A 23,159-nucleotide genomic window follows, 5' to 3' on the forward strand; every position below is an offset into this window, starting at 1 on the left:
TCCCTCACTATCTGATTCACAATAAACTGTAACTAAACTGATCAAAGCTGTGATAAATAAAAATATACACTACCATTTAAAAGTTTGGGGTCAGTAAAATGATTTAAAAATAAAAACAATACATTTACAGAAAAATACATTTATAAATGTTACAAAAGATTTTTATTCCAAATAAACGCTACATAAAACTACTGACTTCTGAAAATTTAGCGTTGCCATTACAGGAATAAATTACAATTAAAATATATAAAAATAGAAAACAGTGATAGTAAATTGTAGTAATATTTCACAATGTTAGCGTTTTTTGTTTTTTTTCACTTAAGGTTTATTAATGCTTTTTTCAATTTTACAACAACAAAAAGAACATTGACAACACAGTGTCAGTGGTCATAGTGAATCAAGTTTGTGTATAAAGTCCATTTTTTCCATCTCTCTTCGCACATTTCTTGCTGTAACCTTAATATATATGTTAGTCTTTCCATGTTGTGAATTTCCTCCACAATGTCTCTCCAGTTTTTCAGGGTTGGGGGGTCCTCTTTACACCATTTTCATGTAATGGCCTTTTTTGATGCTGCCAGAAGGATTTTAATTAAGTATTTGTCTTTCTTTTGTATTTTCTTTTCTGTTAGACTTCCGAAGTACAGTACTAAGCATGTATTTGGTAGTTTATATCCAAGTATTTTCCCTGATTCCTCCCAGATACTATCCCAGTATTGGAATATTTTTGTGCACTGCCAGAAAATATGTGCATGACCCACATCCTGTTCACCGCACATCCTCCAGCAGGGCTGACATATTGATGAGGTAGCCCTCTTGATCTTTGGTGTTATAAAAAATCTTACCACATTTTTCCAACAAAATATTTTCCAATTTCTAGAACTAGATGTGGATAGTTGTGTTTCACATATGTCATACCATTCGTCATCACATATTTCTACTAATAATTCTTTTTTCCATTTATCTCTAATATAAAGTGTTGAAGTTCTTCTGTTGGATACCAATCCCTGATACAGTTTAGATATCAACTTTTCTCCTTTGTTTCTATAAGCACACCCCAAAATTTCAGTTATAACATTTATTTTATCCGGGAGGGCTGGCCTTATCTCCCTTTGATAATGGTCTCTAACCTGAAGATACATATAGAAGTCTTGATGTTCCAAATCAAATTTCTGCCTTAAATTCTGAAAGCTTATAATTTCCCCTTTTTTGATAAAATTACTTAGTATGTTCAAACCTTTATTAGCCCAGATTTTAAATTTAGAATTCAAAACTCCTGGTTTAAAATTTGAATCGTACGCCAACCAGCTAAATATCTTTATCTCCTTCTCCATTTTATACCTTTTTACTAATTTGAACCAGACCTCTAAGGTGAATTTGGTTATTGAATCCAACTTGTTTTCATTTTCTTTGAGCATCTTTTTACTGGCAATCATGGCCCGTACTTGGTACTCATCAGTGTTCAACTCTATTTGTTTCCACTTTGCTGTAAAATCCGGAATACACCAGTTAATCATATGTTTGAGTTGTGTGGCGATAAAATATTCTTCAAAGTTTGGCAGCGCCAATCCTCCCTCTTTCTTTGGTAGTTGAAGTGTTGAGTACTTGATTCTTGGTTTAGCCCCGTTCCAAATAAATCTTGAAATCTTTTTATTCCACTCCACAAACTGTGGCCTCGGTATTGGCACTGGCAAAGATTGAAACAAATATAATACTCTTGGCAGCACATTCATTTTGATAATTTCAATTCTCTGACATAAGTCTAACAATAAGACGCCCCACCTTTCCATGTCTTTATAAAGTTTTTGATTTAAGGCTTCATAGTTGATTTTATACAATTTAGAAAGGTTACTTGGAATATTTATTCCCAAATATTGAATAAATTTCTTATTCCATTTAAAATCATACTTCTGTGTCATTTCTGTGGATGGGATGAAATTTAGAGGTAGAACTTGCGTTTTCCCTATATTCAATTTATAGCCTGACAGATAACCGAAATGTTGCAATAGGTTCATTAAATGTGGTAAACTCTTGTCTGGTTGTTTTAAATATATTAAGATATCATCGGCAAATAGCCCAATTTTGTGTTCAACGTCTCTAATTTTAATTCCTTCTATTTCCTTATCTTGTCTTATCGCTTGTGCCAAGGGTTCTATAAAAATTGCAAAAAGGGTGGGGGATAATCCACACCCTTGCCGTGTGGATCTTTCCAGTTTGAACCAATTTGTGAGGCTGCCATTTATTTTAATTCTAGCTCTTGGTTCCTGATACAATGTTTTAACACATCCGACTGATTGTGGGTTAAAGCCTAGTTTTTCCAAGCTAAGATGCAGAAACCTCCAGCTAACGCAGTCGAAAGCTTTCTCCGCGTCTAAGCTTAGCAAAATGGCACTTTCCTTTCTTCTCTGAACTTCTTCTACAATATGCAAGGTTCTCCTAATATTGTCTGCAGTTTGTCGCCCTTTGATAAACCCTGATTGGTCTTCCTCTATCAAATCAGACATGAATGTTTGGAATCTGTTAGATATAATGGAAGTGTATATCTTGTAATAACAGTTCAGTATTGATATAGGTCTATAATGTCCACAGAATTCCTTGTCCTTACCCTCTTTATGTATAACAGTTATTATGGCTTCTTTCCATGATGGAGGGAGAGCACCATTTTTAAGTGTTTGATTAAATGAAGCTAGCAGCATTGGATTCAACTCTTTTTTAAACATCTTGTACCATTCTATAGGGAATCCATCATTTCCCTGTGCCTAATTGGATTTCATTCTTTTTACTGTATTCTCCAATTCCTTTTCCGTAATTAATGCACATATCGTAGCATTTTGTGATTCTCCTATATTTTGAAGGTCTAATGAATCCAAAAATTATTTAATTGTTGCATCATCTGCTGCTGCAGGTTAAGCGTAAAGGTTTGCATAATATTTTTCAAACACTCTCTCGATCTCTTCTGGCGTATAAACTAGATTTTTGGTGTTGGGATCTCTAATCTTATGTATGGTATTAAGTTGTTGTTTATTTCTTAATCGTCTGGCTAAAGATTTGGTTGATTTGGAACCTCCCTCATAGTATGTTTGTTTTAGATATCGAATTTTCTTCTCTACTTCTTTTGTTAATATTTCATTAATTCTTCTTCTTACTACTTTTATTTTTTTAAGTGTTTCTGGGTTTTTATTGATTTTGTGTTGATGTTCTAAATTTTCCAATTCATTCGAGGCAGTTTGAAAATCTAAAAGTCTTTTCTTCTTAATGAATGAGGCATAGGATATTAATTTACCTCTCATTACTGCCTTCATAGCATCCCATAACATTGTAGGATCTGTACCTTCTTTATCATTTTCATTCTTATAAGTATTTATCTCTTTTTTTAAATTATCCACTAATTTTGAATCGTTAAGCATCCCCACGTTCAATCTCCAAGTTGTATTTTTTATTCTCCTGCTGAGATCTAAAAGTAAATATAGAATACAGTGGTCTGATAAATCAGCTGCTCCTATCCCACATTCCATGATTCTAAAACGATCTTCAACATTCATAAAGAAGTAATCAATTCTTGTGTAAACTGAGTGTGGGGCCGAATAGAATGTATAATCCCTTTCCAGTGGATGACATTCTCTCCAAATATCAATTACCCCTAATTCTGCCAAATTTGTGTTAATGTAACGAGTCAGATGTGTTTTACTATTCTTTTCGGTACTGCTGGAGTCCAGAGTATAATTCAATACAACATTCCAGTCGCCTCCACAAATCAGTATCCCTTCCGTTTCTTGAGTAATAATATCAAACACTGTTTTATAAAAGGATTTTTCAGATTCAGGTGGGGCACAAATGTTAAATAATGTAACCATATGTTCCTCCAATTTCCCCGTATATATCTGCCATCTTTGTCTTTTAATTCCTTCAAACATTCAAACTTGATTTTGTTAGAAATTAAAATAGCTACTCCTCTTTTACTACCTCCTTTAAACGAGCTATAAAAATAATTTCTGAATCCAAAGTTTTTAAATTTTTCATGTTCTGTATCAGAGAGGTGAGTTTCCTGTAGATAAATTATTTCTGCCTTTTCTTTTTTTAATTTATTAAGAACCTTTCCCCTTTTTATTGGGTTATTTAACCCATTCACGTTAAGAGAGACACATTTCAAAAGGTTAAGTTGCATCTATTCCAAAAATAGCTTGAGTTGACCTGACACTAATAACACAAGGAACTGTAATAACCATAGCTTTAGAGAACATAAGAACGTTTAGCCGGTAACTGCAGGGGCCTTCTTTTGGCCCTAAGGTCCTGTTGGTAGGGGAGGGGTAATTCCTTCTCCAAAGGAAGGGCCCCTCTGTAGATGAAGCAGTTGACTCCTTACCGAGCCTTCCTTCCATTCTACACATAATGTAGTTGGTGTAGTTGGTGGCTATCTATTGGATATAAAAAAAGATGATGCTGACCCACCCAGCTACCCTTCAAAAAAAAAAAAAACTTCTTTCAGTCAATGCCACTTCTACTTGTATCAGTCATTAGTAGTTACCTCCACTCATTTGTGATCATTCTATCTCCGAAACTCTTGTAGTCTCTCCCGCGCTCTTTCGCCGGTGTCCCTCCGCGCCTCTGGCGTCTGGGTCCTCTCCCACGGGAAAGCCTCTTGAATACGTTTTTCCAGCGCGTCCTCCTGCTTCGTGGCCTTTATCGCTACTTCGTATCCCCTGCTCCGTAACTCACTCGCTGCTGCCTCCGGGTTACCATACATCACGGGACCCTCTGGTCAGTGGATTCTGATCCTCGTCAGTGGCGTTTGGAATTTGATTCCGTTATCCTTTAGCGCTTTCTTCATGCTCCCGTACGCTTTACGCTTTTGAACCACCTCGAAAGCATAGTCGTGATCAAAGTACACGGGCTTCTCGTCAATTTTCAGACGTTTCTTCCAGGCCTTTTGAAGAATCAACTCTTTCGGACTGAGTTTGAGAAAATTTACGATGATGGAACGTGATGGTGCTCCTTGGTTAGGTTTGCCGGTTAACGCTTTATGTGCGCGCTGTATCCCAAGATCCATCTACGCTGGCAACTCGAGTTCCTTCCGCAACAGACTTTCGATGAACTGAGGGACAGAATCTTTCCCGTACTTCTCTGGGACTCCAAAGATCCGTACGTTGTTCCTGCGAGACCTTGATTCTAAATCTGTTAACTTCTCTTTTAGTTGTCTTTGCTCTTTCAGGACAACAAACATTGCCTCTTTCGCTTCTGTATTCCACTCTTCCAAATCTCCGATGCGCATTTGAGCGTCCTTCAATGACTCCCTTTGATCTCGTAGTTCCTTGTTGTTGGCTGAGAGCTTTTTATCGATTTCTTCCTTAAATGTCGTAAACTCTCTCTTCATTTCAGTCTTGAATTCCAATTTGAATGTACCGAATTGCGTTTTGATATCCTGTTGCAATTCTTCTATTTTATTAGTTTGGCCTAGAAATCCTCCCTGCAATGCTGCGTTGTTAGCTGCTAGCATAGCGTCTTCGTCTGGAGCTGAATCTGCATTCATTTTGTCGTTTTCGTCGTTTTTGTTTCGGACTCTTCTCGATTGTCGTCCTCCACGCTTGGATCCCCCACTCATCCCACCTTTATATTTACTGAATTGCGATGTCTTGGTTGGTTTGTGGGGTTTTATTGCATCTATACTGGCAAGAGCTCCGATTTAAGCTGCCATGTTGCACTTGACCGGCCGGAAGTCAGTGATTCCAATGTTAGCGTTTTTGCTATATTTTACATCAGATACATGCAGCTTTGGTGAACAGACTTCTTTCAATAATATTTTTTTTTTTTAGCGAGACCCCCTTCTTTTAAGTAGAGATATATACGAAACTGATTCAAGCCAATAGCATATGCAGAATGATCTAACATTAATGGTAAACAAAATCCAATGAAAATCATCTGCTGAAGTCTATATAGATCTAGATATTAGCTGTGGTGGCAGACACAGTCAACTTGGTCTCAAGTGCTCACAGACTGACTTTGACCATTCCCATACGGTGGATGGCTTACGTACAGCAGCCCATCTGCATATACTTAATATTCAAAAATATTATTGATCTGACTGTACTGACGCTGTTGTATGAGAACTGAATTGAACTGGACGATGACTTTTTTTGCAGAACTGCTTTATAGATTAAATAAACTAATAAAATCATTTATGATCTTTACAATGGAACTGAATCAATAAGGAACTGACTTCAGCTGAACAACAGCAGAAATGCATAATTTTCCTGTTATAACCTTAAAGCTGCTTTGAAACAATCTGTATTGTGTAAAGCGCTATATAAATAAAGGTGACTTGACTATACATATCTATGGGCGTTAAAGCTATGAAACAAATATGGCTTCTAAATGTTTCATTTAGAGCCAGTGGATATCTACTTTTTTACATTGTTATCCTTGTTCCAAAACGCTCATTATCACATCATTATCACCATCCCTTCAGTAAAATTTCCTAGGTTTTGTCTCCATCCTCAGAAGAACTCATAAAGCATAGCTAATGCAGACTACTCCCCCCCCCCCCACCCAAAAAGAGGTTAAACATGCACACTGCTGAGGGCTGGAACACCAGGAGCTAATCCAAGCCTTAAATCTCAGCAGTGGGAGGATTTTTGATGAACAGCACCCTCTGAGAACAAATCCAGCAAAGAAGATCTGCCAAAAATCGCTCTCCAACGCTCTTTCACGAACGTTTAACCTCTGCAGAGAAATCCACGACTTGACTTACTTCCTAGCAAAAATCTCATCAGCATGGGCACAGCCAAGAAAAAAAGTACATATGCACACACACACACATAGCTGGGTGCACTGGTTAAATTGGCTTGAGTTGGTTAAGTTTTCTTGTTTAGCATAGGTGTCGATATACGTGTCCTGTGCTATTGTGGCTGTGTGCAAGATCGCTGCTCTTTTCTGCAGTGGCATTCCTGTCATGTCCACTCAGAGTCCCGCTGTGGAGGAGCGCGTGCCCCGGGCTTCCATTCAAAAGGGCACTCCAGTGTGGGTAGACACAGATAACGTGAAACCAGAGTGCTGGTACTGTCAGAGTGGAGTATGGAGCTGACCGTAGCAACACCATTTTTAGCTTTTACCTTGTTTCTTTTTCTGGATACTGCTATATTGAAACTGAAGCATGAATATAAACCTACACAGATAAAATCTAGTGATGCACTGAAAATAAAAAAAATAAATAAAAAAGAGTTTTCAGTTTCAAATCATTGACGCACACAGTAGCTAGGTTTCCATCCAAATGTGAAGCAAATCTTTTTAAAGGTCGCAAAAAAACGAACACAAAAACAAACAAATGCGAATTACGTGCGTTTCCATCAAGTTGTTTGAGCGGATGACGTGGTATTGGTAACCTAGTAACCAACAGTAAATAAAACAAGGCAACCATAGAAAATGGAGACAGGACTGCAATTAGTTACAATAGGGCAAGTTATAAATTTAGGCCTACTAGCAGTGCAGCTTGCAATCGCTACATTAAATATACGCACAGAAGAAGAAATGCGTAATTTTTGATGAAGGCACTAGCAGGCATATGGGAAAGACAACGTCAGCAGGATTTTTGGGAGGCATTTTACTCAGAGGCCACATTTGAAACGTTATGCAACATTACTGACACCATCAGTGGAAACAGGCGATTTTTTTTAACAGTCATGGGTTAAATGTTCACTAAGTCAGAAGTTAATAAGCAAATGCGTTTACTTTGCATCTCCCATTATTCGCATGAACTCTTTTTCGATCAAGTCAAAAACCACCTCAAGCAAGTGTAAAAACTTTTTTGCGAATTGAGGGATTAATTAATTTATTTCTAAATTTGCCGTTTCACACGTTTCTGATGCGATACTTCAAAATGTGCATAACAGGGTGATGGAAACATAGCTAGTGATGTTTCCTGATGATGCGTTTTCACTGTTTCAGTATCTTAGATAAGATACAAAAGGGAAACGTGTCAGCAGTGTGGGAGCTCTTCATCATGACCAAAAATGATGGCTGAGTAGCAACACGTAAAATTTGTTGCAAAAAAGGTTGCTGAAGAACTTTGCCACGACTGGTTTCATTTATCATCTGAGCACACAACACCCTGAAAAGCATACCGAGTTCAATTATCCAATTACCCAAATTTAATAACCAAAGCTTTATTTTCGGTTTTGGTTTTCAACGAAATTAAAACTTGAATTTATTTATATAAATCGGTCAAAGCACAAAGTGCACCGTTTTGGTCTTTGAATAACTACGTTTTATTTTTTCTAAGGATTTGTGAATTTTGACGAAAACCTGCAGATAAATGGGCATTTATAAAATGACATTACAAATATACAGTAGTCACAAGTCACAATCAAACCACTTATACATGCATACGAGACATACAAACAAGACATACAAGCAAACCACTGTAAGAACTCTTTATGAGATTATAAACGACAGGAAAAACATGCAGCATGCATTCTGAAACAGTTTCTAAGCATCACCCTCTCCACCGACAAACCACAAAGCATGTGCATTAATTATGTGTTGCATGGGAGCTTTTTGGCAGTTAAGATAAGCATCCTAGGCTATTTTATGGCCGGTTCGAACTGTAATCCAACTGCAAAGCATGCTAGATAGTGTGACACTAGTGGAATTATTTCTAAGAACAACATGTCGTGAAGCACACTGCGTTTTAGAGAAGGTCAAGGGTCACAAGGGAGCAGTCAATTGGCACTGCAGTGAACTCAAACCTGGAAATGACGACTGGTCTGGGACTGGGACCCTGATGTCTACACTGACTCTATGGGCAATAAGAATAATCTAGAAGGTTAGAGTTTCATTAAATTTGATCTATTATTATTAGTACTACAGACGTATTAGTGGAAGCACTTTTGAAGTGCTTGATCGATAAATAAAAACCAACGTGGCTCTTTAAGTCAGGCCAATTAGCGCAGTCTTACCTGAACATTCATGAAAGTGAATTTATCACCAGCAACACACACAAACGTAGCACGCTATCACTGTGTGAGATCAGACTGAGTTTTTTGAGTCTTTTTACTCATTTTCACAGAGAGACCAAAAGCTGCTATTAGCAATTACGTCAGTCATCTTCAAATCGACACAGCGATAGGCACAGATTTCTGCAGCACATACCAACTTTTATGAGCACATGCACGTTCACACACTTGAAGGACAGCGATGACATCACAATCGGCACTTACCTTCAGGTCTCGGTGCACCACGCCCATTTGATGGCAGTGAAGCACCGCCTCCAGGATCTGCTGGATGCAGTGACTGCATGCAAACAGCAGGGGGCGGAGGTTAGTCTGAGCAGCGCTACAGTCCCGTGCACAGGCCAGGGGCGAGGGGGATTTGGGGCAGGTAAAAATGTAAATGGGAGGGGGCAGGGCATCTCTCTAGACTCAAGCCTTGCCTCCATGTAGCTAAATATAAGCATAAACAGAAACCCCTGAAACCTCACTAATAGTTAGACAACAAGAGGTGAACACTTAAGTTATATATATATATATATATATATATATATATATAAAATACAATTGCGATATATATCTACAATTAAGACATGGAAGCAACGCTTTGTGCCTATTGAGAGTTCAAGTATATTTCTTTTGTCAACATATGTAGGACCTGTTCTATTAAATCACTGCAAAATACAAGTTCACGAAAGAAGTTTCCTATTGCTTTTTCAGCCAGCCTACTATGTACCTTGAACAGCTTTAATTTTTTGTTTAAAAAAGGGAAAAAATATATTCTCAAGAACTGATCTTAAAATGGATTTGAGATCAGCTCATTCAAAAAAGCCAAAAATACAACAAAACTGCATTTTAATACACTATCATTCAAAAGTTTGGAGACTTCTTTTAAAGAAATTAATCATTTTATTCAGCAAAAGTAAAGGAAAGACTTGTATATTAACATTTCTATTTTAAATCAGTGCTGTACTTTTGAACTTTCTTGAGTAAATCAACATATTAGGAACAAGGAACATGTGACACTGAAGACTGTGGGTCTGAAAATTTTGCTTTGCCATCACAGGAATGAACTATATTTTAAAATATATTAAAATAAAAAAGTTATTTTAAATTGAAATATAAAAATATTTCAAAATATTGCTGTATTTTAGTGTATTTTTGATCCAATAATTGCAGCCTTGGTGAGTATAAGAGACTTCTTTAAAAAAAATTACCTACCCCAAACTTTTAAACGGTAGTTTAAGAAAAAAACTGTTTAATGTGCCCAACACGTGCACACATTAAAAAAGCCTTCAAAATGCAAAGCAAAATTTAGGTAATAGCCCAAAACCTGTGTGTGCCAAACTTTGCCGTTTTTGCACGTTTACATGACCTAGCATAGTCATGTATGTAAACGTATTAAATACAGAATCACAATACATTAGACAAAAGTCAACCACACAAATTATTTCACAGTCAATTTTTTCAATTACAAGTCCATTTAAACTACAACATTGCGGCAGATTTCTATACCCGCTGGATTCTGCTAATTGCTGCTTTCAGCTCTACTCTTCTCCTCCCTATAGCAGTAAAAGAGGCTCTTAGAAATTAAACCTTTATAAGGTAAATCATACAGAGTAGCACAGCTGTATATCTATGCAGTCTTTGATAAAATATAATGACATGAGAGTGTAATGTGTGTGTGTTAAGAAGTGTAGGATATCAGCAACACGTGCACACACACACGCATGTGTGCTGGTTGCCAAGAGACTGGGCAAAACCTCAGGAATGATGGTTTTGGTATTTAACAGCTCGGACCCAGATCCGACATCCAAGTGATAATACACTGAGGGTCACTGAGGTCGGGAGGAAAAGGTTAAATCAATTATGTAAATCAATTAATATTGTAAATGGCTCTCTAGGTCAAAGCTATTCCAATATACAGCACATGCCTTGAGTCCAGTCTTTCAGTGCTGGAAGAAAAATCCCTAAGATGGGAGTGTTATAGCTATTCTGGAATCACACAGCACATGGGGGGTGAAGAGTAAGAGGATTTGCAAGCTAAAGTGAGAGAGCGCAGTGTGGTCATGTGATATGGCGCAACTGTGAATGACATTAACTAAAGCTACAAATTTACTTACATTAGCATTTAAAAGATTGGGGTCAGTAAGTTTTTTTTTTAATAAATTAAAATACATAAATATTTCAACAAGGACACATTAAATTGTTCAAAAGTGACAGTAAAGTAATTTATAATGTTACAAAATATTTGTATTTCAAAAAAAAAAAAAAAAATCTATACATCAAATAACCCTGACAAAAGTCATGGCTTGTCATTACAGGAATAAATTACATTTAAAAATATATTAAGATTAAAACCTTATTTTAAATTGCAATAATATTTCACAGTATTCCTATTTTCTGTATTTTTGATCAACTAAATGCAGCCTAGGTGAGCATAAAAGACTTATTTCAAAAACATTCAAGAATCAATTTCATCAATGAAATGCCTCTCAGGTAATTAATGTTAACGTTCGCATGAGAAGCAAATTTATATGTAGATTTTTTCTTTTATCTTAAGAAATCTAAAGAAAAGGTCAAATCGCTATATTAAGATGTAAAATATTTTGCAGTCTGGCTTCAGAGTTTGTGCCATTTAAAGGCATCAAAGCTCTAAAACTATTAGACATATTATTTTCTCTTGGATTCAAACTTTGCTTCTGACACTGTCAATCTTGAAGTCAATTTAGTCATTCCAATTAGTATTAACTAGACCCTTTTATCTAAAATCATTTGCTAATTTACCATAAAATTTTAAAAGACTGCAATACATTTAAATTAAAAACATTTTAATCTGCAAAAAGATGATTTTGTCATTCTGTTCTGCCCTACAAAGGCAAAACAGTATAAATGATTAGAATTACATAGAACTATTTAAAGCAATCTATTCTTAATGACCACATTTAATCTTTAATACAGCGCTTTGAGATGCATTTCTGATAGGGTCAGTGCTGCATAAATAACGTTATAGCTGTGATTATTATTATCCATGTGCAGTGTGCACTGCATGAGTTTTCTGGCATGGCAGTAAAGTTCAGGGCTGTAAATTAAAGTGCTGCATTTGCTTTCTAAATGTCTCCCATTAAAAGACCACGGAGCATGACATATGGTCACGGCAAGAGTAAGACAGAATGTCTCTGAAAACACATTTCTGACAGTGAATCTGTCCGTTTACTCTGCCTTTAAACGTATGAGCGCATATATATGGATATATTAAATATCCATATGTGTGCATTCATCATAGTGTGTACATGTGTGTTTCTTCACACCTCCCCCAGTGTCAGCTGCTGATCATAGCTGGTCTGCAAGAGAAGATGTGTGTGTGAGTGTGTGAGTTTGTAGGGGTGAGACAGGAAGTGTCACTGTGTTTCAGCAAAAAATCTCCACTCGAAAGAACTGCTGTGGACATTAAAATGTCTAAAAATGTACTGAAACTCACTGTGCTGTCCTTAATATTAGCTTTATTTCCTGTACTAACATCAGCGTTACAGTATTTGAGTCTCTTCTCCCACGCTTCATAAGCTAGAGAAGCAATTTAAAGGCTAACTTTTTTTTGTGCAAGAATCTACACTGAAAAGCAAAATAACAAATCTAAAAAAAGCATATTTGTGAAATTTCATTAAAACCTAGCATCGTTTCAAGTAAGAGAATGACTGGTAGTTCATGATACTGTTCATCATTCAAGTACTAAAAAGACTACTGAAACTGAACTCTGGGATATACTGTGACTATAAAAGATCAGCTGCTATAATATGTCTTGTGCTGAGCGCATGCAGACTACCTTAGGACCCTATGATTTCTGCGATGTGGAAAACGAAGATGGAATCACAAAATCCAGTCATAAAAATGTAATTTAATGTATCACATGGAATTTGGAACATTTTTTATGAATAAATCAGGGCTGTACACTTAATCAAATCGCAATATTGACTTGTGTCTGTGAATATTAAAGTGCAAAAAGCCATACGACTATCACATAATTTTTCGTGTTTTAATTTAAACACTAAACCTCTGTTGTGCAGCGCTTATTTTGCCAAAAAAATATGGAAGGAATTGTTCATTGCATTTTAAAAGATTAATTGAATTAATAAAGTTTTGAATGCATTCATTTGATTACAATCTTTTTTTAATAAATTGGTATTAAATCATAAAACACAGAATCCAGAAAATGACAACAGACAAAAACAAAAACATTTCATAGGACATTATCATTGTTAAAAATGTAATAAATTATAAAATAGTTAATTGTTTTATGAATTAAGTTGATTACACTTAATTTTTTGTTTTTATAACATGTAATCAAACCAAAAATGAGAACAAAAACACAGAAAAAATAAAATGAAATTTAGAAAAATAAAATTAACTGATTTCATAGGGCTCTACGACATCAGTCTTGACACAGAAAACATGGTACATAACGAATATTAAATTTAAGGATGTTTATACAAAGAACCACTATGAAACTTTAAATACACAGTATCAGAATTTAAATATAATTTAAGGGATAGTTCTGTTATCATTTACTCACCCTTATGTCCTTCCAAATCTGTTTGACTTACTTTCTTTTGTGGACATGCAAAGAAATGCATACAGGTTTGGACCAACATAAGGGTGAGTAAATTATGCCAGAATTTGTATTTTTGGGTGAACTATCCCTTTAAAAGTAATAGTTGAGGAACAAAGAAATAAAAAGAAATAACTAAAAACCCATGACACCTTAAGAGTTCTGATCATCTAAACAACAGCATCCAGCTAAAGATCAAGCGCAAGAAGTAAGGATTTGGGAGGTTTGGGAAGGCAGTCAATGGATTAGGGGAAGCCCATGATGCCATACACAGACAAACAGACAGACAAGACAGGCTACAACTACAGACACACAGACAGGACAAGCAGGGACAAACAGACGGGCCATATACAGGCAGTGTGTGAGCTACATACTGACCTTCAGGTCCCTGTGCACTATGTCATGTTGGTGAATATGATGGACACTGTCTAGAATCTGATGGATACAGTGACTGTGAAGACAAAACAGAAGAAAAGAAAAAGGAGAGTGGGGAGAGGGAGGGAATGAGAGGTGGGGGGAAATGTGAGGATGGATAGAGTGAAATCAAACGATTGATGGAGTGATGGCAGTGCATTGAACAAAAGGAGCAGAGATGATAGAGAAAGCAAGGTGATGGGTTGAATGATTGATATACAAGAGATGGGAAGAGTGACGTAAACAGGAGAGGGAAGAGAGGGATTAAAAGGAGAGAGGGAAGTGAATGATGGAAGTGAAGAGACAAAACCATTTAGACATGAGACACACAACTGTCAACAACAAGAACAAGATCAGAGAGAGAGAGAGAGAGAGAGAGTAGGAGAAGGGAGGTGAGGAGAAACAGGTGTAGTGACTGAGTGAGGTGTAGTGTGAGTGTGTGTGTGTGTGTGTTTAATCTGAAGGATGTGAGAATAAATGCTGGTGTGAGGATTTACAACAATATAGTGTCTTTGAAGAGCAATTACACACACAAACACCATACACACAAATATATACATAGGTTTGGGATCAGTAAGAATTTTGTATTTTTTTATTTTTTACAGAAGTCTCTTATGCTCACCAAGGCTGCATTTATTTGATCAAAAATACAGTAAATATTTAAACAATTAAAAATGACCATTTTCTATTTTAATGTTTTCAATTATTGTTTACTCCTGTGATGGCGAAACCATTACTCTAGTCTTCAGTGTCATATGATCCTTCAGAAATCATTCTAATGATTTGGTGCTCAAGAAATATTTACATTTAATCATTTAGCAGACGCTTCTATCCAAAGCGACGGACAAATGAGGAAGAGAATAGAAGCCATCAAACCAACAACAGGGCAACTATATGCAAGTGCTACGACAAGACCCAGTTAGTCCAGCACAGTCCAGACTAGTCTGGCCCATCTGTCAGCAAGGTTTTATTTATTAATAAAAAAATATATAGAATAGAAATATAATAGAATAGTAAGTGGTAGTATTAACAGGTCAAGTGTTGATGAAATATGTGTCTTTAGCCGTTTCTTGAAAGTGGCTGAAGACTCAGCAGCTCGGGTTGAGATAGGCAGGTCATCCCACCAGCAGGGATCAGTCCAGGTAAAGGTCTGTGAGAGTGATGTTGTGTCTCTTTGGGATGATGGCACCACGAGGAGCCGTTCACTTGCAGAACTCAAGATTCTGGAGGGTGCATTAGTCTGAAGTAGTGAGTTTAGGTAAAGGGATACAGACAGAGCCAGTGGACGTTCTGTAGGCATTATCATTTACAGTTAATATTTTTTCAGGATTCTTTGATAAATAGAAAGTTTTATTTGAAATACATTTATTTGAAAATACAAATGCATTTATTTGAAATACAAATATTTTGTAACATTCTAAATGTCTTTATTGTCATTTATGATCAATGTAATGGATTCTTGTTTAATAAATGTTTTAATTTTTTTACAGAAAAAAAATTTGCACTGCCCCCAAACTGTAGAGTGTATGTATTATGTATACCTGACCCAACATAATTGTTCCAGTGGGATAAAAAATACAAACTGTCTAATATATTTAATAATTCATGTATGTGTTTATGTCCACCTGCTCAGGGGAGTAACTGTAGTACACAGCTAGATTTAAAAACAAAATCTGAATAAATGGTGTGTGGGCAAAATTCAACCAACAATGTATCCTTACTAGGCACAATGTGACAAGTTTCCAGTGATTTTTTTTTCCTGTCCACACTGAATGTGAAACTGCTACATAATTTAACACAAATTACAGCCAATCAGAAAACATTTGATGTTTAATGTACAGTTGTGACAAGTAGGACTTTAGAATATTGAGATTTCACAGTGGGCGGAGCTAATCAGCACAACGCAACAGAAATATATATGTATGTATATGTGTGTGTGTGTGTGTGTGTGTGTGTGTGTGTGTGTGTGTGTGTGTGTGTGTGTGTGTGTGTGTGTGTGTGTGTGTGTGTGTGTGTGTGTGTGTATGAGACAGTTTGTATAAATGACCTTAAATTTCCAATTAATTCCCTTTAATTCCCATAATTCTCATTAAGTTTACAACTTGGAATATTTCCAAAATTCCCCAGCTTAACTTCCCATGGAAAGTTTCCAAAAAATTTACCAGAAATGTTCTGCTCCTTTGCAACCCTAGTTATGACAAAAACATAGGATTTAAATGAAGAGCATCTTTTTACACAACTTAATCTCTGTATTCAGTTTTGCAAGGACATAATTCTTAAATCTAAATTGTAAAGACTGTGTGTGTGTGTATACTGTATATACATATACTGTATATGTAAGCAAAACTACAAATGTTTGAATAGACTAGCTTGACAAATAATAAGAGACGATAAGTAAAGTCCTTTCGTTGATTTAAATCACTAAAGCTTGGGCCCGTTTCCATTCACATGAGCGTCATACTCACTTTCTGTCACACATCCAACAACAAGAGCCACAACACAGTGGAGGTGGTGTCAGTGACACCATCACACACAGAATGAGAGAGCTAGAATATCCGAATAAAAGACAGAAGGCAGACAGAAAGAGAGAGAGAGACAGGTGGAGGATGGGAGGAGGGGAGAAAAATGAGGCCCTAATTACGTGTGTTAATTGGAGCCCTAGTTTCTCCCTCTCTCTGAGGAGGCAGGGGGCAGCGCACGACTGCAGGGCTTCACAAGAAGAGGGGCGTTTAGAGTGAAAGAGAGAACAACAGAGATGGAACGAGAGAAAGAGAGCAAGAGGAGGGACAGACAGCAGGTGTCTGGAAGCAGGTCAGCAGGAGATGAGCACTAGAGAAGAAGCTGAGATGTTTCCCTGCATCCACTCCTAAAAAGATTTCATTTCTCTGTCAACTTTACAACTTTCTAATGATTATAGTGGTAAATGATAATTCACTTCTAACTGATATTTCTAATAATCATATTTGTAAAAAATATTTGTATTAGAATTTCCCATACCAAATAATATTTAAATAAGAAACAGATAATAATGAATATTTATAAATAAATGTAATAATAATTATATCATTTAAAAACAATGCTGTTTATTTTATATAATAATAAAATAATAGCCTAATAATTATTATTGTTTATTATTATTATTATTATTATTATTATTATTTATGTTGTTGTTTAAAATGTAAGTTGTATAAAAGCAATATCACCCTCAGAATTGTGCTGTGATAACCTGCACTTTGTTTGACAAGGATATCTAGGGAATGAAAGCTAGCACTTGATTCAAACAGACAGTTATCAGCCAATAATTTAATCTCAAGAGGCCTCTCTGTGCATTATATAAACCTATTATAAGAACCCCTGTGCAATATAGTACATGTAATTGCAGTAATTACAGTGTAAACACATCATACAAGTACACTTTAAAAGTGTAAACTGCCCTTTAGCACAGCTAAAGTGTAATGTGGTAACTAACAGCTGGGTCATGGGCTGAGAGATCAAGACAGTGAGGCTCATGTGGTTTATACATTTTAAACACTCGAGACTGAACCAGATCATAAAATAATATAATCAGACACCTGTATTAGGGATGTGCACAAGTAATCGACTAGTTGAGTACGGTACTCGTTCTGCACAGACTATTTCAAATGAATGCTATTGTTGTTAACTTTCTTTTCATAAATTTTTTTTTTTAAAAATGTTTAATGCATCACATCATCCACAAAATATTAAGCAGGACATCTATTGTCAACATTGATAATAATGAGAAATGTTTCTTGAGAAGCAAATCAGGATATTAGAATGATTTCTGAAGGATCATGTGACACTGAAGACTGGAGTAATGATGCTGAAAATTCAGCTTTGCCATCACAGGAATAAATTACACTTTAAAATATATATTTAAGTTGTTTTAAATTGTAATAATATTTTACAATATTACAGCTTTTACTGTATTTGAATCAAATAAAAGCAGACTTAAAACATGTCTTATATTTAGATGAAAAAAAATTAAATATATACTATGTTTACACACTCATCTATCTATCTATCTATCTATCTATCTATCTATCTATCTATGTTATGTTTTTGAAATGTCCTGTTATGTTTTTGAAATGTCTAATATACACACTCACCTAAAGGATTATTAGGAACACCATACTAATACTGTGTTTGACCCCCTTTCTCCTTCAGAACTGCCTTAATTCTACGTGGCATTGATTCAACAAGGTGCTGAAAGCATTGTTTAGAAATGTTGGCCCATAGGATAGCATCTTGCAGTTGATGGAGATTTGTGGGATGCACATCCAGGGCACGAAGCTCCCGTTCCACCACATCCCAAAGATGCTCTATTGGGTTGAGATCTGGTGACTGTGGGGGCCATATTAGTGCAGTGAACTCATTGTCATGTTCAAGAAACCAATTTGAAATGATTCGAGCTTTGTGACATTGTGACATTATCCTGCTGGAAGTAGCCATCAGAGGATGGGTACATGGTGGTCATAAAGGGATGGACATGGTCAGAAACAATGCTCAGGTAGGCAGTGGCATTTAAACGATGCCCAATTGGCACTAAGGGGCCTAAAGTGTGCCAAGAAAACATCCCCCACACCATTACACCACCACCACCAGCCTGCACAGTGGTAACAAGGCATGATGGATCCATGTTCTCATTCGGTTTACGCCAAATTCTGACTCTACCATCTGAATGTCTCAACAGAAATCGAGACTCATCAGACCAGGCAACATTTTTCCAGTCTTCAACTGTCCAATTTTGGTGAGCTCGTGCAAATTGTAGCCTCTTTTTCCTATTTGTAGTGGAGATGAGTGGTACCCGGTGGGGTCTTCTGCTGTTGTAGCCCATCCGCCTCAAGGTTGTGCGTGTTGTGGCTTCACAAATGCTTTGCTGCATACCTCGGTTGTAACGAGTGGTTATTTCAGTCAAAGTTGCTCTTCTATCAGCTTGAATCAGTCGGCCCATTCTCCTCTGACCTCTAGCATCAACAAGGCATTTTCGCCCACAGGACTGCCGCATACTGGATGTTTTTCCCTTTTCACACCATTCTTTGTAAACCCTAGAAATGGTTGTGCGTGAAAATCCCAGTAACTGAGCAGATTGTGAAATACTCAGACCGGCCCGTCTGGCACCAACAACCATGCCACGTTTAAAATTGCTTAAATCACCTTTCTTTCCCATTCTGACATTCAGTTTGGAGTTCAGGAGATTGTCTTGACCAGGACCACACCCCTAAATGCATTGAAGCAACTGCCATGTGATTGGTTGATTAGATAATTGCATTAATGAGAAATTGAACAGGTGTTCCTAATAATCCTTTAGGTGAGTGTATATACACTCAACTATACATTGTCAAATGTCACACATCTAAAAGAAACCTGAGATTTGGTGTCAATAGTGGCAGTTTATGTTTCGTATCTTTAAACTTGTACCACTTTTACCAATTACCAGGCTAGCCTTTACAGTAACTGCTATGCCACATCCACCACGCTTACAATACCATGGCACAAGCACTGGGTAAAAAAAAAAAAAACACAAGAGAGACTGCCCAAATGAATGTGTTACACACACCCACAGGATGTACACAGGGAAGTCAGCATGAATTACATACTATATGGGCTGCACACAGAGGTGATAATGCTCAGGACTAACACCTTTAACTACATACAACAAACCCTGGTAAGTAGCACACAACCACACACTCACACACTGTGGAAAGCGATCTGTAGAGGATAGCCAAAAAATTGCCTGCAGAAAGGCTGTGTCTGTGTTTGTTTGAGCAGGTGTGTATATATAAGAAGGATAGAGACAATGCATGATGAAAGGACAGAGATAGATCAGTGAAAAAAGACATATCTAAACAAAACACACAACAACACTCTAGAATTGCTCTAGAGTGTTGAACAAAGGCACTTTATATAGTTCACATAAAGCACCTGAACTACACACAACAGCATACAGTTAATTTCCTCAAACAATGTTAGTGTGCAGTTCTGTCTTGCCACCTTTTTAGGCTAAAGGCCACATTTCACCCTAGAGTGTGTGCTGGAAAAAGAGCAAGATCTGTGTGTTGCATTGTGGAAGATGGCATTTCAAATAGCATCTCCAAATGCAAAACAAACTAACAGTGAACGTGTATGTGGTGGTGCCGGGTGCAACAAGCTAGGGCCAATGAGAGAGAAGAAAGGGAAGAGGAGAGGAAAACATTAAGAAAAGTATTCTTACCTGGCATCTGCTTCACTGTAGTACTCTCTGGCTACAATGTCCTCAAACAGTTCACCTCCAGTCACCCTAAAACACAGGAAACAAGTTCACCCTGGCTATTTGCTAATTCAAACAGAATTCCTGTTCTAGTGCAAGTCTCTTCCTCAAGCTCAGTTTCCATGGAGACGAGAATCCAATGCAAAAAATGTTCAGGAAAGATGCCATGATTTTGGGGAGGCATTGAATGTTTTTGATTATAGCCCTTCTGATATGACTGCACGTTTAATATATAAAGATTAAAGATTTAAGACTTTATAATGCATAATAATTAAGAATGCACCGATGTATTGGCCGATACCGATAAAAGCTACCATTTTCACTATCGTCATCGGCCGACTGTATAACAACAGCCGAAGATCAGGGCCAATTATTACATATCAATCAAAACTCTGCAACTGACTGTAACTCATAGTGTCAAAGTTAACAGGACAATAACTGTTAAAAAAATGTCAAAGTAGAATCTATTTGACCCTATAAATCACCTGTAGTTCCCTGGTGGTTTTCCCCTACACCTAACATTTTTTGTAGTGCATCTCCTATCCAGTATCAAAAGAGCTTTGTGCTTTGTTACTTTGATAAGAAACAAAGTCTCAGCTTTCAAATTCTGTCCATTTTATCACAAAATTCAAACAAAAAATGGTGTTTGATCCTCTTAAATGTGATGTGACAGATCACTGTGCGCCTCAGTTCAAACTTCTAGCTGCAGAGCGGAGTGCAAGTCTTTTTTTCAACTTTAATACAATAATGGCATGAAAAAACATGCATGAACATCAAAAAGGTATGTTGAAAGATAAAATTCAACTTACCGAAATGAATCATGTCTCGTAATCGCTCAATCAGTGTTTCAAAAGCGGAAAGACGTCGTTTAAACAGTTTGTGAACAATGTCACTTAACGTTACATTTACCTCAGGAAAGTTAGCCAATTTTCACAGTTCTTTAGTTAGCTATAAAAACACTAGAAAGGAGCTTATTTACACAAAGTACAGTATGTCATTATTTAAGGCAAATGTTTATGAGTTCCTTGTATACAAACATTGCAGTGTTTATTTGAGTCTAATTATATCTGAAAATAAATAGCTGTTGAATATAATAGTTCTGTTCATTTTAACCTCTATTATTATAGTAATGTACCTAATGAGAGGGTTCCCTGTAAGCATTAGCTGGGAGAGATCTATCGCTATAACGGTACTGGCAGATATCATTCTGAATAATCGCCTATTGGTATCGGCAGAGAAATTTAGTATCGGTGCACCTCATAATAATATACAGTATTCTTCTTATTACATGCATTATCAACATGTTTTAGTTTACTTGTTGCAAATTATAGCTCATGAAGCCCATGTATTTTTAAATGGATAGTTCACGAAGAAAATATGGCTTTTGAAATACAGAACACAATTGTTGTTATTGTTAACTAAAACTCAAAATATTAAAAGTTTTTGGTACCTGAAATAAAGCTGGATTAAAAAAAACTTTAAAAAAAACAAACAAATATTAGAAAAGAAGCCTTGGCAACTAACTGAAACAAATAAAGCCACGTTTCCACCGTAGGAACTACTAGAGACTTTGGGGTGGTACTCGATGCGTTTCGACCGCAGGGATCAGGGTCTAAATGAAGTTCCGGGTATGACATTTTCGAGGTAGTACTTTTTTTTTAAAGGGGGTTTCTTTTGGGGGTTGGACTTGGGCGATGAACATGCTGATTGGTTGAATTCATGCAGCGTTTAATTTCATTTTTAAAAGTCTGTTGCTGTGTGTGCAGTAAGAGTTGTTTGCTATTCGAATCAACAATGGAGTTTGTTTGTTATTCAACAACGGAAAAACACGACCACTGGACCGACGACGAGGTTCAAGCTTTATTAAGCGGAGGACGAAATCCAGCGGGAACTGGAAAGCCGCGCACAGTCCTACATCACTGGACTAATTTGTCTATTCTTCACAGTACTTTAGACCGCGATGGAAACTGTCCCAGGAATGGAAATTCCTGGGACAAATTGCTCCGGGTAATTTCGGTGGAAACGCGGCTTAAGTTTAAGGTGAAAAATTAAGTGAACATAAATACAAAAGCTAATTCAAAATATTATAACAGTATATACTGTAAATAATACTGAAATGACACTGCAGAACATGTCATACTGAATGTACAACTTTATGTTCCTTTTAGGAGTTTGACAGCCACTAGTTACTATCCACTTTCATCAGAACAGCAGAAACTCCTCTTTGGAAGCTCCTACTTACGATTTTGAAAAAATCATAATTAAAACGTAATGTACATTCAAGCAGTTCTGGTCATAAATTGAATGTGTTTGCCAATTTTAACAACTTCCTATGATCAATAACAATTTGTGGGGTGCATGTGTGCTCATCTCACAAATACGATCCAACGTTCCAACGTGACTTGAAGGCAGAAGTACTCCTTTTGCACTCATACAGTGTTGTGAGCGTGAGCAGATGACAGCATTTTTTATTTTTGCGTGAATTATCCATTTAACAGAATAAAAGGCTTCAGAGGCACATAGCATATGAGGGATGACTCATTTTAAGATGCGCTGTTCCTCACGTCAAAGCTCATTTGATGACGGGAAACGGAGGAATTTTCTGACAGGAAGTATACTGACACTTACAAATCAAACAGTAGGTAGTGGAAGCCCTCCTCTGATATACTGTCATGCAGACGAACTAAAACAGAAGAGAAAGGAAATGAGGTTTATGTGGCTGTAGGGAAATAAATCACACAACATCCACCTATGTAATATAAATTCTTTTGATTTTAATTGGAGAGGGTAAAAAGCTCACCGATATTGGAGTGTTTCAGCAGGCGACAGATTCGGGCTTCTCGTTCGAGCTTCTGATGGTCTGAGGGTCAAAGACAAAAGCACACAGGAAGTGTTG

General features: G+C 36.7%; 1 protein-coding gene across 39 annotated transcripts in view; it reads right to left on the minus strand.

The window, feature by feature from the left end:
* The window catches only part of camk2b1 (calcium/calmodulin-dependent protein kinase (CaM kinase) II beta 1), a 71,684-nt gene that overhangs the window by 35,526 nt on the left and 12,999 nt on the right, over nucleotides 1-23,159 (minus strand). For 31 of the 39 annotated variants that reach the window (XR_014606125.1, XM_084113159.1, XM_084113143.1 and 28 more), the window contains exons 3-6: nucleotides 23,064-23,123; nucleotides 22,892-22,946; nucleotides 20,228-20,293; nucleotides 9,207-9,279 (exon numbers count right to left, since the gene is read on the minus strand). Coding sequence is in view for 38 of the 39 variants with exons in the window: in XM_084113159.1 (XP_083969285.1) it covers nucleotides 9,207-9,279; nucleotides 20,228-20,293; nucleotides 22,892-22,946; nucleotides 23,064-23,123 (254 nt within the window). In the remaining variant the exon portion in view is untranslated. Of the gene's footprint in view, nucleotides 1-9,206; nucleotides 9,280-13,959; nucleotides 14,033-20,227; nucleotides 20,294-22,891; nucleotides 22,947-23,063; nucleotides 23,124-23,159 lie in introns of those variants that run through there. The other 8 variants (XM_084113142.1, XM_084113133.1, XM_084113164.1 and 5 more) reach the window with 2 other exon arrangements.

Source organism: Abramis brama (genome assembly GCF_963993115.1).
Source record: "Abramis brama genome assembly, chromosome: 5".
In the NCBI taxonomy this organism is placed as follows: Eukaryota; Metazoa; Chordata; class Actinopteri; order Cypriniformes; family Leuciscidae; genus Abramis; species Abramis brama.